Source organism: Eleutherodactylus coqui, chromosome 3 (genome assembly GCF_035609145.1).
Source record: "Eleutherodactylus coqui strain aEleCoq1 chromosome 3, aEleCoq1.hap1, whole genome shotgun sequence".
Lineage (NCBI taxonomy): Eukaryota > Metazoa > Chordata > Amphibia > Anura > Eleutherodactylidae > Eleutherodactylus > Eleutherodactylus coqui.
In genome coordinates this window covers 265,123,108-265,140,732 of record NC_089839.1, presented here as the reverse complement: position 1 = coordinate 265,140,732, position 17,625 = coordinate 265,123,108, and the positions used below count along the sequence as shown (strand labels likewise).

Genomic DNA, 17,625 nt, shown 5'->3' with positions numbered 1-17,625 from the left:
GGAATAAGTTGCTGCTATGCAAATACCAAGATTTATTTTATTTTTTAACTACTTTTTAGGGAATCCAGTGGCCAGACTGTTCATCTAATCATGCCACAAGTCTAATCATTTTCAGATCTGCCTGAGATGCAACCGCATGCCAAGCTTTGTAGCAAAACGATGACTCCTTCTAGGGGCTTGATTTTTTTGTTTTACGATTGTACATTTACTGCACTAACTGTGGCTCTAAAAGTGTTTTATGCATTTAATTGATCCTATGCCACAGGTGTTAATACATTTATTAATAATGTGCATTGACCGGATTTCCTTACTTCCCTTGCAGAATCATAAAACATCTGCAGTTGAAATCCTAGGTAAGAAATACTATCATTCAGTCGAATTTTTTATATATCTTTTCACAGAAAGAAAAAACATAATGAAGCCTTCTAGCAATGTAGCAATCATAAGTGATGCAGTGCTTAATCTTTCTAAGATATAGCATAACTCTTACTGGCTGGTTATTATTAACTGCCGCAAGGAGTATAATTCATCTTTGCAGTGTGCATAGCTAAATCACATTCACTACATAATGAAACACATATGTTAAATAATGAAATGCTACAACATACAAACATTTACACTCTTCCATATAAAACAACCACACACTCCACTGGATTAAACATTTAAAGTTTATATTTAGTATTTGATTGGGTAACAAAGAAAATTTTAACATTATATATACGGAGCCGGGAACTTTTGGGAGAGTCCTTGGCAAAGATGTCTACACTTGAGTTCTATGCTGCTCTTGAATTTTTATGAGATAGCTGGTCCCTTTTTCAACAGCCCAGAGGGCACACTTTCGGCTTCCATTATAACCAACAACTTTGCAAAAACCTGCTGTGCTAATGTGAATGTTAACTATGAAATCTTGGCTCTGCCTTTTTATTGCAGCTTAACAGGATCTATCAAATGTCAACTGTGCTTACTACATCCACTGCTTGCAGCAACTATTGGAATGATTACTGTGAGAATGTTTGTGTTTCCCCTTTCCATCCGCTATGTATTTCCGTTACCTAGCCAGCTATCTAGCATCCATTCGAACTAGCCAAGCACAACAGAATTGAGAATCGTTTATCACTGCAGACATTGCCAGTGGCTATTAATTATTACTATGGTTCCTTTAGAGTCTAAAACGATGAATCAGAGAACATCAAGCTTATTTGCATAAAAGTATATAATTACAGGTAATGTTAGGGGCCAAAATAGAATCATATATACAAGTACTGGGCAAAAGTTTTAGGCAGGTGTGAAAAAAATGCTGCAAAGTAAGAATGCTGTCAAAAATAGAAGTGTTAATTTATTTTTGTCAAGTATCAAAATGCAAAGTGAATACACAAGAAAGGAATCAAAACCAAATCAATACTTGTTGGGGCCACCATATTGAAGAACTAATCACAGATGATCTGTGGAAGTAGGCTTGCTCAAATCCTTCAGCCTCTTCATGCAGTCCTAGACTGCCTTGATGATGTTGAGATCAGGGTTTTGTGGCGGCCATACTGTCACTTCCAGGACTCCTTGTTCTTCTTTACTCTGGAGATAGTTCTTAATGACATTGGCTTTATGTTTGGGGTCATCATTCTGCAGCAGACTAAATTTATTCTCAGTGAGACGCTTCCCTGATGGTATTGTATGATTAAGGCCTCCCGCACAGAAACCGGCCTTGATGGCGGCGGGCGACCCTGAGTTCCTGTGTGTGCAGGTGGCCTTCTTGGCCGGCGTCTGCACAAACCTCTCTTTTTCTGGCTTCTCTGTGCTATGGACTGCCGTCAGACATGCGCAGCAGAGATTTTATTTTTAAACTCCTGCTTTTCCAAAGAAATTCACAATGTCAGTTGTCAATGGGCCGTGGGTCAGACGGCTACCATTGACTTCAATGCAAGCCTTCCGTGTGCGAAGCACAGAAAAATGGAGCATGCTGCGATCTTTCATCAGCGAGCGGAAACTGCAATTGGTTTCCGCTTGTGGTGTGCATAAAGAATCATTTTTCCATAGCATGCTATTGAGGGTTATTGCTGCAGAACCCAGAAGTGGATGCCAGCCCCGAATTCCGCAGCAAAAATGTGCCTGTGTGCATGAGGCCTAATATGCATCTGCCAGTATTTCTCAGCATTAAGGACACCATTAATCTTGACTAGTTTTGAGCAATCAGTGGAATAATCAATTCAAGTTGGTATGTTACCGACTACGACTTTACCAATATCATAATTGTTTGGGACAGCCGATTCAGACTCCCATTAAAGTCAATGGCAGAAAAAATTGGTTTCACTAGTTTGTCCTTCAGAAGATCCCCAATTAAGACAAATCCCCCCACATTGCATGGAAACACAACCACACATCTGGGGAACCCTTTGTTCTGCCCATAAATTGGTTAATATAGCATGCAGTGGTTTAGGGGTCTAATCCTAGTACTGGGGTGTCACTGAAAATAAAGGCTCACGTAGGGTCTCCTAAATCAAAAGTTGCACTAAGGTAGACAGCAAATGTCCTGCTAGTTTCCAGGAGGAGAGCAGCAGCAGCAGTTCCACCACCACTGACACATCCCCTACACTTTGTTTCTTCATGTTTCCTTTTTATTTTTTTTCTCATTCCCTTTTTGGTTTACTTTTTAGTATAGTTTTATGTAACTTTTCAGCTAACTTTATAGTCTGCAGAAAACCACTACTAGCTGCATACGGCTTGCAAAGAATTTGTAGTGGTCAGACTCATGACTGAACAACATCTGAGGCTGCTGACATGCACTGTGTGTATTTGCTGTTTCCTTGTTTGATTTTCTTTTTGTTTTATATTAAAACACTGCCAATTGGATTAGACTCACCTAATTTGATTTTGCTGAAATTGAGGATGTTTTTTTTACCCAGCCGATCAAGATGAGCAACACTAATCTTGACCAACTCCTCCACAACATTTGCTGAAATCCAGCCCAAACATGTAAGGAACCTCCACTATGCTTCACTGTTGCTAGCAGACACTCATTATGGTACCACTCTCCAGCCCTTTAGCAAAACTGCCTTCTGTTACAGCCAAATATTTCTAATTTTGACTGATCAATCCAGAGCTCCCACTACCATTTCTTTCCACTCCACTTCCTATGTTTTGTGCATAGTTGAGTCTTTTGGCCTTGTTTCTATTTCAAAGAGATGGCTGTTTGGCTGCAGTTCTTCTATGAAGGCCACTTCTAGCCAGACGTCTCAGAACAGAAGATTTGTGTACGTGGATCCCACTAGTTTCTGCCAGTTCTGAGCTAATGGCACTGCTGGACATCTTCTGATGTGTCTCTTTCATCTTTTTGATGCAAATTTCTTTACTGGGTCTACAGTCCTCAACGTAGACCACTTCCTTGTGCTTCAAGAGCTTGAACATATTTTGAAACCCCAGTTTGCTTTAAACTTTTTACCTGGGAGAGACCTTGCTGATGCAGTAGAACTACCCTGTGTCTTGTCACTGTGCTCAGTCTTGCGATGGTGTATGACCCATGACATGAAACTGTCTTCCACAACCTCAACTTTGTAGGAGAGTTTGACTGTTGCTCCCTCCCCTGTTTAAGCTTCCTACACAACTATTTTTGTTTAAGTTAATGACTGTGTTTCAACCTACATTTGAAAAAAAATTATCATTATCACCTGTATGATATAGTTCGTTAATCATACATATAACCGCAATCCTACAAAACTTCTGACTTTGTACAAGTGTACATAGAAGAATTGATGCAGTTTGGAAGGCAAAGGGTGGTCACACCTAATATTGATTTGATTTACTTCTTTCTTTTGTACATTCACTTTGCATTTTGTTAATTGACTAAAAATATACTATTAACAATTCTATTTTTGAAAACATTCTTACTTTGCAGCACTTTACGACACCTACCTAAAACATTTGCGCAGTACTGTACATTGTAACACTACAATAAAATTTTTTTTTTTAAAAACAAGCTGGAATAGAAACTTATAAATTGTGTTTCCTATCTTACACTAAGTGGTCCAATTATTAGATGCGTGTTTCATTCTGGCACTGGAATGCAATCTTAGGTGGTAGAAGGGTTTGGGCAATGTGGCCAAGCAAGCCGGGGGTTAGTACACATAGAGAGTGATGCAGTACAAAGGATTCAGCAGAAACCTAGACAGGAACAAGCCAGTGGTCGATACACAGAGAGGGTGATGCAGTACAGAGGATTCAGCAGAGACATAGTCAGGAACAAGCCAGTGGTCAGTACACGAAAGACAATCTTCTTTTTGTAGGAAGCAGATATAGGAAGAAGCTGGTTTAGAGGCTGATGTCTCAGAGCACAATAAACATGCAATGGGGAAGGGCCAGGTTTATATAGGAAGTCCTAATCAGTGCGGGATGGAGCTAATCTGGAGCTGGATTGCAGGAACTGGGTTGCAGGAGCAAGGAACTGGGCCACGTTAAGCAGGGGAGCTGTCCAGCAGGCTGAATAGATCACAAGGGAGTGACAATGTCTGGAGCACAGGAGTTCCCAAGTTTGAGTCCTGACAATGTGTTAGTAAAATATCTTCTGACTAGTATATTATATTTTTATGTGTTTTCACTAAAATGAAAAAATAATGGGGCAGTACCAAGCATATGTGTACACATGGCACCTTTGTCCTGTTTGGTGAATCAAGTCCCTTTGATCACACACTGATATCATATTCTAAGAATAAGCAATTCAAGTACAAAAAAATGAGGTATGGCCCCCTGAGATGCATGGCTACTTAGGAGTTGCTCTTATACACTAGTCAACTTGTAGTTGAAGATGACCTGTCACATCCTCATCAGTGAGACAGGCTCCATACCTTTACAGCGGCTTCTCCTCTGACTCCAACTTCATGTTTTAAAATACTTACATCCCCTATTCACCTGCAACAACTCCCATTACATACAGAGCCTGACAATAGTCTACTGTCTTCACTGCTCAATATCAATCAAAGTTGCCATCTGCCATTGACCTCCCTTTTGACAAATGACTAGCATTGGGCTCTGTATGTAAGAGGAGCTGGTGCAGGAAAATGAGGGTCCTACAAGAAATGGAGTCGTCAGGAATGCATCTATAAAAGTATGCAGTCCACCTCACTGATCAGAATATGCAGCAGGTTCTTTTTAAATGGATATTAACCCCTTAGTGCCCAACCTATTTTGTGCCTTAAGAACAAAGTGATTATTATTGTCACATTGCAAAAGCCATAACTCATTGACTTAGCCATGGGAGGACTTGTTTTTATTGGGACAAGTCATATATTTTCATGGCACCACTTTGGGGTATATATAATGTGTTGTAGAACGTTTATTAAAAAAATTAGGGGGCAGAGATAATTTCTGTACATTTTTCCCACCATTGAATTTGGGTTTTGTTTTTAAGCATTCACCATTCCGTAAAAATAACATGATAACTTCTTATCTGGACCAGTATGATTACTGCAATACCAATTTTGTACATTTAGTTTTTTGTTTTTTTTTACTACTTTAACACATTTTAGGGCTCAGTCAGACGGGCGTTTTTTCGCGTGATTTGCGCATGTGCATGCGTCCGGCGATTTTATAAAACCATTGCTTTGCAATGGTATCGGACACATGAGCGCTATTTATGCGCTCGTCCGATAAATTATAGAACAGAAATCGCAGATCGCGCCTGTGATCTGCGATTCCTGTTCTCTCCTCTATATCCGCTCATTGGGGCCGGCGGCAGCAGCGCCGACCCCATTGAGAACATATAGTAGACAAATCACTCTCCTCTGCCACAGCTGTAACAGCTGTGGCAGAGAAGAATGATGTTTGCCCATTGAATTCAATGGAGCTGGCAATACAGCCGGCTCTATTGAAAGCAATGGGCTGCCGGCGAGCGCGGGATGAATTTTCGGGAAGGGCTTAAAAATATAAGCCCTTCCCTGCAATTCATCCAGAAATGTGTAAAAACAAAAAAATATATATACTCACCTGGTCCCGGCAGACGGAGTTCAGCCGCGGCCGGCGGCAGTTCTCCTGAACTGCTCTCTGTAGTATTCAGCAGCCGGGAAATTAAAATTCCCGCCTGCTGAATGAGCTGCCTCTGATTGGTCACAGCCTGACCAATCAGAGGCAGCTTTCACTCACACCTATTCATGAATTCTCTGAATGACAGCTGAGAGCTGCCCCTGATTGGTCCCTGCGCTGAGCCAGAGGCAGCACTCAGTCACCCATTCATGAGTATGTATTTTTTTTTTATTTTTACACATTTCTGGAAGAATTTCAGGGAAGGGCTTACATATTTAAGCATCGTGAGATCGTGAGATCCACCGCAGCGCACTACTTTCAATGGAGCTGGCTGTATTGCCGGCTCCATTAAATTCAATGCGCTGGACAGCGCTGCACTGCTCTGGCCCGTTTCTATTGAAACGCGGCTAGGAGCAGTTTTTTCGGGGGATTTTTCGGCCCCGGTCACGCGATTTGCGGATGCGCATCCGTCATGCGATCCGCAAATCGCGGGAAAAACCGCCCGTGTGACTAAGGCCTTAAAGACAATCATTTGCATATGCATCATTGCATTCTAAGATCCATAACATTTTTATTTTTCCAGAAACTGAGCTATACAAGTTTTCTTTTTTTATAGGAAGAATTGTAGTCTTTATTGGTACCATTTTGAGGTACATATGACTTTTGAATTGCTTTTTATTATATTTTGGGAGGCAAAAGAAAAGAAAAAAATAGCAATTCTGGCATTACTTTTTTTAATTATTTCTACGGTGTTCGCTATGGGATATACATGACAAAATTTTTTCATTGTTTGGGTCATTATTAGGGATGAGCGAGTATACTCGCTAAGGCACTACTCGCTTGATTAATGTGCCTTAGCCGAGTATCTCCCTGCTCGTCTCTAAAGATTCGGGAGCCACCACAGCTGACAGGTGAGTTGCGGCGGGGAGCAGGGGAGAGCGGGCGGGAGAGAGGGAGAGAGAGATCTCCCCTCCGTTCCTCCCGGCTCTCCCCCGCAGCTCCCCGCCCCGTGCTGGCCCCCGAATCTTTAGGGACGAGCGGGGAGATACTCGGCTAAGGCACATTACTCGAGCGAGTAGTGCCTTAGCGAGTATACTCGCTTATCTCTAGTCATTATCTATTAGTTTAAAAAAAATTGGAGATATTATATGAATGTAAAACTTTTTTTGTGGGAAAAATATGTTTATTTTTTAACTGGATTAACATTACTTTTTAAAATTATTTCTATGGTGTTCACTATGTGAGATACATAACTAAATATTTTCATTGTTTGGGTCATCATCTGTTAGCTTTTAAAAAACCTTTGGGTATCTTATCAATTTTAGGGCTTATTTAGACGACCGTATAACGGCTCGGTTTTCACGCCGAGCCGATATACGGTGTCCTTGTCTGCAGGGGGGGGGGGGGTGGAAGAGCCAGGAACAGGAACTGAGCTCCCGCCCCCTCTCCGCCCCTTGCCACTATTTGCAATAGAAGGGGGCGAGACGGCGGTGGAGCTAAGTCTCTGCGCTTAGCTCTGCCCCGTCCCACTCCTCCAATTGCAAATAGTGGCGAGGGGCGGAGAGGGGGCGGGAGCTCAGTTCCTGCTCCTGGCTGTTCCATCCCCCCCCCCCCCCAGCAGACAAGGACACCGTATATCGGCTCGGAGTGAAAACCGAGCCGTCATACGGTCGTCTAAATAAGCCCTAAAACTTTTTTTGTGGGAAAAATATGTGTATTTTTTAACTGGATTATTTTCTTTGAATTAAACTTCACTTAACTTTTGTGTTGCTATTTTTTAGTCCCTGAAAGGGAATTGAAGATGTGATCATTTGCTGAGATAGTACACCGCATTACTTATGTAGTGCATTCTACTAAGCCTAGGACAACAGCCTATTAGATTCTGTGGGAGGTGGGGCCTAATAGGCTAGGTTACATGGCAGAGATGGAGGCCTTTGTCAAGCTTCTGGCTGCTATGAGAACCCATTAGTACCTTGTGATTGCATTATGGGTGCTGATGGCTGACAGAAAGAACCCTCTTCTCCTGTTATCTGATATGCTGCAGTAGCTATCGATTGTGGCCTGTAAGGGGTAAAAGTGCCAGGATCTGAGGTTTCTCTTTTCTTGGCTGTTAGAGCAGGTACCTGGCTATTAGTAGTCAGCTAAGCCACCACCTTAAAAAAATGTATGTGCAGGTTTAAAGCCCATGAGTGACTGCAGTAAAAAGGCATATTGGTGGTTACTAATGGGTTAAGTGTGGTTTAAAAGAACTAGTGCTCTTGCACCACCTGTTGACAAAAGCCGACTCGAAAGAACAGAGCCAATGATGTTGATTAAAAGTGTAATTACTATTGCAAACATCAGGGTGCACAGAAAAGGGAGAGTAGTACAGTAGACTCTACTGCTCTCGGCCATCCGGATCCCTCTGCTGCCTGCAATAGTCTTGTTTGGCCGCCTTATCAGACCAACAGGATCTTACATATAATCATATTTGTATTTATTTTGCCTCTTACTTCTTTCTGTATTACTGTTATTTTCCTGCACACCCTGATGTTTGCTATGATTTGTAGTGTTTAGCCAGCTATCTGATACAAAAGTTGGAAAGCCTCGAAACATATTGAACATAATACCCATCATTTTAATCATCATCATCGCTCGACTCTTCTTCTGAGGCAGTACTTGCCAACAGGTTATGCAGAGCCGTAGCTCTTTTAAACAACCCCTAACAACCATATTGAAGGCTAACTTGACAATTGGTCGACCAGTATACAAGGTTGGCAGCACCTTCTCCACATCTGTCTTACAACGCCTTCTAATATACAATACATTAGTGTACCACCCTGCCGCAGATTCCTTTTTTTTCCCCTCACTTCACTTTGCAAATGCCCTTTTTAATACCATTAAAGAATTCTGGACTCTAACTAGTACATTCTGGATGCTGTAACCTGTTCTTGGTATAGCATGGATAGATTGCTTGGGACACTTCTAAAGATAGTAGCTCTTCAAGATAATATTTGCAAGTAGATAGTATAACAACTTGAAATATTTCACATACTCTATTAATCATTTGTGCCTGGGTGTTTAGAAAAGATCCTACAACATAAAAGCAGCAGTTTGCATATCCTCAGACACTGTCTATGAAATCTCCTAGGAATTCATATTCACCCGAGGGTCTTTTGTGCTCTGTACAATGGCACACATATTATGAACCCACAGGTACTCTGTGTGCCACCATATGGTATCTCCAAATGATATGTAATGCTATATGCCATAAATACTTTTGTATTGGAATCTGTAAGAAAAATAAAATCTGTATAAAAACATTAATGTGCAATAAATGAAGCCCATTTGCTGAATATGGATTCCTTGGAGAGAAAGCAGATAGGAAAATGTGTCTTCACAAACGTCTATGACTTTGGAGGATCTGCTCTCTTCATCTGCACATACAAGGCAACCTTAATGAGATGTAGCAGATTTACAGGTGCCACTTGAGCCCCATTTACACTGAAAGATGATCGCTCAAACGACAGTTTGAGTGACAGTTTTTAGCGATCATCTTTGCATAGTCTAATGTAGCTATTTAGCTACTAAAAAGCCATGCAGGGGGAGCGGGACACTGCTAGGATCACTACGAGAACAATATAGCTGTTTTGCATAAGCAAACAGCTGCATTATTCTGCTGGCTTACAGCTCATGTCGCGCTGTGCATTACCAGCTGGACATGAGCTGAAAGAACCTTATCAGCACTGCCAACTGTGATAAAAGCCTGCACCGCTGATAAGAGTTCATCGCTCAGTTCTAGAAAACTAGAATTGAGCAATGAACGAATCATGCACGAAAACTGCACGATGTCCGTGCATTTAGACGCAACAGTTATTGCTCAAAAGATGGCTTTGAGCGAATTTTGAGCGATAGTGGTTGTGTCTAAATGGTCCTTAATTATGTACAAACTGTATTTGATATGATTCTTCTGTAACAGGTCCTTACCTTGTTTGCTTGCTTTAGCCACAAGAGGTAAGAAGTCTTTGGATGTATAGAAGCCTTGATCTATTTTAAGACCCTGGAAAACATCTTCAGCTTTTGGCTCTGGCAATCCTAAAGGAATAGTATCAAAGTCAATTCCTTGAAACTGAAGAATAGGTTATTATGATTAAAGAAACATTCCATATAAAACAAATATATTGCATTATGCCAAGTGCAAGACCCAAAGGGGCGAACATGGATTAAAAAATATCAACAAAATAATCCGTGTGTCAGACATCTCCCCAGCAAGAGAAACCACTAATCTTGTAGATATGATACCTTTTAATGGCTAACAAAAATACATGATGCAATAGCGAGCTTGCAAACCAACGCAGGGTTCTTCTTCAGGCCTAAATGGATTGGATCTGAAGAGGCATGAATATTTTATACACACTTATAACATACATACTTATGACAAGGCACAGATATGGATGTGATTAGAGATGAGCGAATATACTCGTTTCGAGTAATTACTCGATCGAGCACTGCGATTTTCGAGTACTTCCGTACTCGGGTGAAAAGATTCGGAGGGTGCCAGGGGGCGGGGGGAGGCGTGGCAGAGCGGGGGTAGCAGCGGGGAACAGGGGGGAGCCCTCTCTCTTTCCCTCTCCCCCCCACTCCCCGCTGCAACCCCCCACTCACCCACGGCACCCCCAGAAACTTTTCGCCCGAGTACGGAAGTACTCGAAAATCGCGGCGCTTGGGCGAAAAAGGGGCGTGGCCGAGTAGGTTCGCTCATCTCTAGATGTGATTAGTTTGCACTTAAAAGGAATTCTGCAACAGCAAACAAACTTTTTTTGTCTTGGTACTGATAGCGGAGTGAAAGTTTTATGGTCCCTAAATTACTGTTGGGGGGGGGGGAGGGGGTCGTCAGGCTAGAAATGCTACAAGAGGTACACAAACCTTATATATCATAAGATCCCAGGGACATTCACATGTTCCACGTCCAATGTTGTGTACCTGATAATGTGCAGTAAATGTCCTGTTGGGGGTCTTTATGTTGGAGAAACAGGACAGAAACTGAAAGCCAGGATGAGATCTCATCGCCACACAATTAAACTGTTTGCTGTATGTTAGAAGTGTGTATAAATATCCATGCCTCTTCCGATCCAATCCATTTAAGCCTGAAGAAGAATCCTGTGTTGGTTCGCAAGCTCGCTATTACATCATGTATTTTTGTTAGCCATTAAAAGGTATCATATCTACAAGATTATGTAATTTCTCTTGCTGGGAACAATCACATTTTGCTCTACTGGCTAACACGGTACCAGATCTTTGTTTTCATTAGACATCTCTCCTTCCCAGTTATATTTAACCTTGCAAACATTTTATTCTACAGATATTAGAAATGTTGCAATAGTTGTTTGTAATGTTATAAATTAGAGATGAGCGAGCACCAAAATGCTCGGGTGCTCGTTACTCGAGACGAACTTTTCGCGATGCTCGAGGGTTCGTTTCGAGTAACGAACCCCATTGAAGTCAATGGGCGACCCGAACATTTTTGTATATCGCCGATGCTCGCTAAGGTTTTCGTTTGTGAAAATCTGGGCAATTCAAGAAAGTGATGGGAACGACACAGCAACGGATAGGGCAGGCGAGGGGCTACATGTTGGGCTGCATCTCAAGTTCCCAGGTCCCACTATTAAGCCACAATAGCGGCAAGAGTGGGCCCCCCCCAACAACTTTTACTTCTGAAAAGCCCTCATTAGCAATGGATACCTTAGCTAAGCACCACACTACCTCCAACAAAGCACAATCACTGCCTGCATGACACTCCACTGCCACTTCTCCTGGGTTACATGCTGCCCAACCCCCCCCTGCACGACCCAGTGTCCACAGCGCACACCAAATTGTCCCTGCGCAGCCTTCAGCTGCCCTCATGCCACGCCACACTCATGTCTATTTATAAGTGCGTCTGCCAGAGGAACCGCAGGCACACACTGCAGAGGGTTGGCACGGCTAGGCAGCGACCCTCTTTAAAAGGGGCGGGGCGATAGTCCACAATGCTGTACAGAAGCAATGAGAAATCCAATCCTGTGCCACTTCCATCTGGAGCTGCACACGTGGGCATAGCAATGGGGAACCTATGTGCCACACACTATTCATTCTGTCAAGGTGTCTGCATGCCCCAGTCAGACCGCGTTTTTTTATAAATAGTCACAGGCAGGTCCAACTCCGCAATGGGAATTACGTGTGCACCCACAGCATGGGTGGCTCCCTGGAACCCACCGGCGGTACATAAATATATCCCATTGCATTGCCCATCACAGCTGAGGTAATAATGTCATGCTTAATGCAGGTGGGCTTAGGCCCACACTGCATGCCCCAGTCAGACTGGGGTTCTTTAGAAGTGGACACAGATGCATTTACAACTCCCTGTGGACCCACAGCATGGGTGGCTCCCTGGAACCCACCGGCGGTACATAAATACATCCCATTGCAGTGCCCAACACAGCTGATGTAACGTCAGCTGTAATGCAGGTGGGCTAAAAATTAATTTGATTACACTGTAGGCGAGGGCCCCCAAAAATTGGTGTATCAACAGTACTAATGTACATCAGAAAAATTGGCCATGCCCAACCAAGAGGGCAGGTGAAACCCATTAATCGCTTTGGTTAATGTGGCTTAATTGGTAACTAACTAGGCCAGGAGGCAGCCCAGTTAAAATAAAAATTGGTTGAGGTGAAAGTTTTAACGCTTTAATGAGCATTGAAACGTATAAAAATTGTTTAGAAAAATTATATGACTGAGCCTTGTGGGCCTAAGAAAAATTGCATGTTCGGCGTGATTATGTGAGGTTTCAGGAGAAGGAGCAGGAGGAGGAGGAGAAATATTATACACAGATTGATGAAGCGAAAAGGTCCCCGTTTTTGATGGTGATAGAGAACAATGCTTCCATCCGCGGGTGCAGCCTACGTATTGCTTAGGTATCGCTGCTGTCCGCTGGTGGAGAAGAGAAGTCTGGGGAAATCCAGGCTTTGTTCATCTTGATGAGTGTTAGCCTGTCGGCACTGTCGGTTGACAGGCGGGTACGCTGATCTGTGATGATTCCCCCAGCCGCACTAAACACCCTCTCTGACAAGACGCTAGCCGCAGGACAAGCAAGCACCTCCAGGGCATACAGCGCGAGTTCAGGCCACGTGTCCAGCTTCGACACCCAGTAGTTGTAGGGGGTAGAGGCGTCACGGTGGACGGTCGTGCGATCGGCTACGTACTCCCTCACCATCCTTTTACAGTGCTCCCGCCGACTCAGCTGTGACTGGGGAGCGGTGACACAGTCTTGCTGGGGAGCCATAAAGCAGTCAAGGGCCTTAAAGAGTGTTGCCCTGCCTGTGCTGTACATGCTGCCTGATCTCCGCGCCTCCCCTGCTACCTGGCCCTCGGAACTGCGCCTTCGGCCACTAGCGCTGTCGTATGAGAATTTTACCATCAGTTTGTCCGCTAGGGTCCTGTGGTATAGCAACACTCTCGAACCCCTTTCCTCTTCGGGTATGAGAGTGGAAAGGTTCTCCTTATACCATGGGTCGAGCAGTGTGTACACCCAGTAATCCGTAGTGGCCAGAATGCGTGTAACTCGAGGGTCACGAGAAAGGCATCCTAACATGAAGTCAGCCATGTGTGCCAGGGTACCTGCACGCAACACATGGCTGTCCTCACTAGGAAGATCACTTTCAGGATCCTCCTCCTCCTCCTCCTCCTCAGGCCATACACGCTGAAAGGATGACAGGCCAGCAGCATGTGTACCCTCACCAGTGGGCCAAGCTGTCTCTTCCCCCTCCTCCTCATCTTCCTCCTCCTCCTCCTCCTCCTCACCTCGCTGAGATATAGACAGGAGGGTGCTCTGACTATCCAGCGACATACTGTCTTCCCCCGGCTCTGTTTCCGAGCGCAAAGCTTCTGCCTTTATGCTTTGCAGGGAACTTCTCAAGAGGCATAGCAGAGGAATGGTGACGCTAATGATTGCAGCATCGCCGCTCACCACCTGGGTAGACTCCTCAAACTTTCCAAGGACCTGGCAGATGTCTGCCAACCAGGCCCACTCTTCTGAAAACAATTGAGGAGGCTGACTCCCACTGCGCCGCCCATGTTGGAGTTGGTATTCCACTATAGCTCTACGCTGCTCATAGAGGCTGGCCAACATGTGGAGCGTAGAGTTCCACCGTGTGGGCACATCGCACAGCAGTCGGTGCACTGGCAGATTAAACCGATGTTGCAGGGTGCGCAGGGTGGCAGCGTCCGTGTGGGACTTGCGGAAATGTGCGCAGAGCCGGCGCACCTTTCCGAGCAGGTCTGACAAGCGTGGGTAGCTTTTCAGAAAGCGCTGAACCACCAAATTAAAGACGTGGGCCAGGCATGGCACGTGCGTGAGGCTGCCGAGCTGCAGAGCCGCCACCAGGTTACGGCCGTTGTCACACACGACCATGTCCGGTTGGAGGCTCAGCGGCGCAAGCCAGCGGTCGGTCTGCTCTGTCAGACCCTGCAGCAGTTCGTGGGCCGTGTGCCTCTTCTCTCCTAAGCTGAGTAGTTTCAGCACGGCCTGTTGACGCTTGCCCACCGCTGTGCTGCCACGATGCGCGACACCGACTGCTGGCGACGTGCTGCTGCTGCTGACACATCTTGATTGCGAGACAGAGGTTGCGTTGAAAGAGGAGGAGGGTGCTTTAGTGGAGGAAGCATACACCGCCGCAGATACCACCACCGAGCTGTGGCCTGCAATTCTGGGGGTGGGTAGGACGTGAGCGGTCCCAGGCTCTGACTCTGTCCCAGCCTCCACTAAATTCACCCAATGTGCCGTCAGGGAGATGTAGTGGCCCTGCCCGCCTGTGCTTGTCCACGTGTCCGTTGTTAAGTGGACCTTGGCAGTAACCGCGTTGGTGAGGGCGCGTACAATGTTGCGGGAGACGTGGTCGTGCAGGGCTGGGATGGCACATCAGGAAAAATAGTGGCGACTGGGAACTGAGTAGCGCGGGGCCGCCGCCGCCATCATACTTTTGAAGGACTCCGTTTTCCACAACCCTATACGGCAGCATCTCCAGGCTGATAAATTTGGCTACGTGCACGTTTAACGCTTGAGCGTGCCGGTGCGTGGCTGGTGGTGGTGGCTCCCCGGCTGATCTTGGCGCAACAAAGGTTGCACAACACTGTTCGTCAGTCGTCTGCACTCTCAGTGAAAAACTGCCAGACCTTTGAGCACCTCGGCCTCTGCAGGGTGGCATGGCGCGAGGGGGCGCTTTGGAAAACAGTTGGTGGATTATTCGGTCTGGCCCTGCCTCTACCCCTGGACACCGCACTGCCTCTTGCAACCTGCCCTGCTGCTGCCCTTGCCTCCCCCTCTGAAGACCTGTCCTCAGTAGGCGTAGCAAACCAGGTGGGGTCAGTCACCTTATTGTCCTGCTGCTCTTCCTCAGAATCCTCTGTGCGCTCCTCCCTCGGACTTAATGCCCTTACTACTACCTCACTTATAGACAACTGTGTCTCATCGTCATCGGCCTCCTCACCCACTGAAAGGGTCTTGAGACAGTTGCCGGAAGTCCCCAGCCTCATCCCCCGGACCCCGGGAACTTTGCAATGGTTGGGCATCAGTCACGATAAACTCCTCTGTTGGGAGAGGAACCACTGCTGCCCAATCTGAGCAGGGGCCCGACAACAGTTCCTGGGAGTCTGCCCGCCCCTCAGAGTGTCTCATTTTCATGGAGTGAGGAGGCTGGGAGGAAGGAGGAGCAGCAGCCAGAGGATTCTGAGGTGCAGCAGTGGACGGCGCAGAACTGTGGGTGGACGATAGGTTGCTGGAAGCACTTTCTGCCATCCACGACAGGACCTGCTCACACTGCTCATTTTCTAATAAAGGTCTACCGCGTGGACCCATTAAATGTGCTATGAATGTGGGGACGCCAGAAACGTGCCTCTCTCCTGATCCCGCAGCAGTCGGCTGCGATACACCTGGATCAGGAGCTCGGCCTGTGCCCACACCCGGACTAGGGCCTCCGCGTCCTCAGCCGCGCCCATGTCCTCTAGGCCTACCCCTACCCCTCAGCATGCTGTATTACCAGTAATGCAGAAACAGAACGCTGTAATTAAATGTGCCGCTTATTGGCCTGTGGTTGGAGGCTGACTTTGCTTACGGAACGCCAGGAAATAATTTGGCGCACGCCTGCTGTAACACTTAGCTGGCTGCGTATTTATTTGTTGAAGTACTACACCCAGCACACACAGACCCAGAACACTGAGCACAGTGACAGGCAGGCCAAATAGATTTTTTGCCCAATATTTTTTTGAAAAGGCCTACTGCGTATATTCAATCAATAATATATGTCTTCTGTCCCTGGACTGTGTCACAGAACTGCAGAGTGTTGCACTGTTATTAACTGCAACAGAGCGGTGATTTCAGAGCCAGGAAATAATTTGGCGCACGCCTGCTGTAACACTTAGCTGGCTGCGTATTTATTTGTAGAACTACTACACCCAGCACACACGGACCCAGAACACTGAGCACAGTGACAGGCAGGCCAAATAGATTTTTTGCCCAATATTTTTTTGAAAAGGCCCACTGCGTATATTCAATCAATAATATATGTCTTCTGTCCCTGCCTCCACACTTCTGTCCCTGGACTATTACTGCAGGGCGCAATGCTCTGCACGGCCGATATACCAAAAAAAAAAAAATGTGCGACACTGCAAAAAGCAGCCTCCACACTACTGCACACGGTTAGATGTGGCCCTAAGAAGGACCGTTGGGGTTCTTGAAGCCTGCAATAACTCCTAACGCTCTCCCTGCCTCCACACTTCTGTCCCTGGACTATTACTGCAGGGCGCAATGCTCTGCACGGCCGATATACCAAAAAAAAAAAATGTGCAACACTGCAAAAAGCAGCCTCCACAGTACTGCACACGGTTAGATGTGGCCCTAAGAAGGACCGTTGGGGTTCTTGAAGCCTACACTAACTCCTAACACTCTCCCTACAGCAGCTCCGGCACCAACAGCACTGTCCCTCAGCTATGTCACAACGCATCTGTGGCGAGTCGCGGGAGGGGCCGATTTTTATACTCGGGTGACACCTGATCTCGCCAGCCACTCACTGCAGGGGGGTGGTATAGGGCTTGAACGTCGCAGGGGGAAGTTGTAATGCCTTCCCTGTCTTTCAATTGGCCAGAAAAGCGCACTAACGTCTCAGAGATGAATGTGAAAGTAACACGAACATCGCGTGGTGCTCGTTACGAGTAACGAGCATCTCAAACACGCTAATACTCGAACGAGTATCAAGCTCGGACGAGTACGTTCGCTCATCTCTATTATAAATGTGTTACATTTACAACAAACAATGTTTTGAACATCCGTCATAAAAACAAGATGGACTAAAAGGAAGTTTGGAAAACCTCGGCATTGTAAATGTTAGATACATATACATTTAAGAAATACCATGTAAGGACCTTACAGTGCAATAATCAATTTTAATGAGCTGTCCTATTTTTAGGACCACAAGTTAGTTCAATACATGCACCTTGCACCTCGGAGAATCAATATGAAATCCACATTGACTGCCTGCACCAAAGAGGCTACATTTTTATTCAACAAGCAGAAGAAGGCATTAAAATAGGACATGTGGCTTTGTAAACCTT

At 45.5% G+C, this 17,625-nt stretch overlaps 1 protein-coding gene across 1 annotated transcript in view; it reads right to left on the bottom strand.

The window, feature by feature from the left end:
• Window positions 1–17,625, bottom strand: part of DPYD (dihydropyrimidine dehydrogenase) — a 1,260,313-nt gene that overhangs the window by 630,758 nt on the left and 611,930 nt on the right. The window contains exon 9 of the mRNA XM_066597377.1: window positions 9,973–10,080. Coding sequence (XP_066453474.1) covers window positions 9,973–10,080 — 108 coding nt within the window. The remainder of the gene's footprint in view (window positions 1–9,972; window positions 10,081–17,625) is intronic.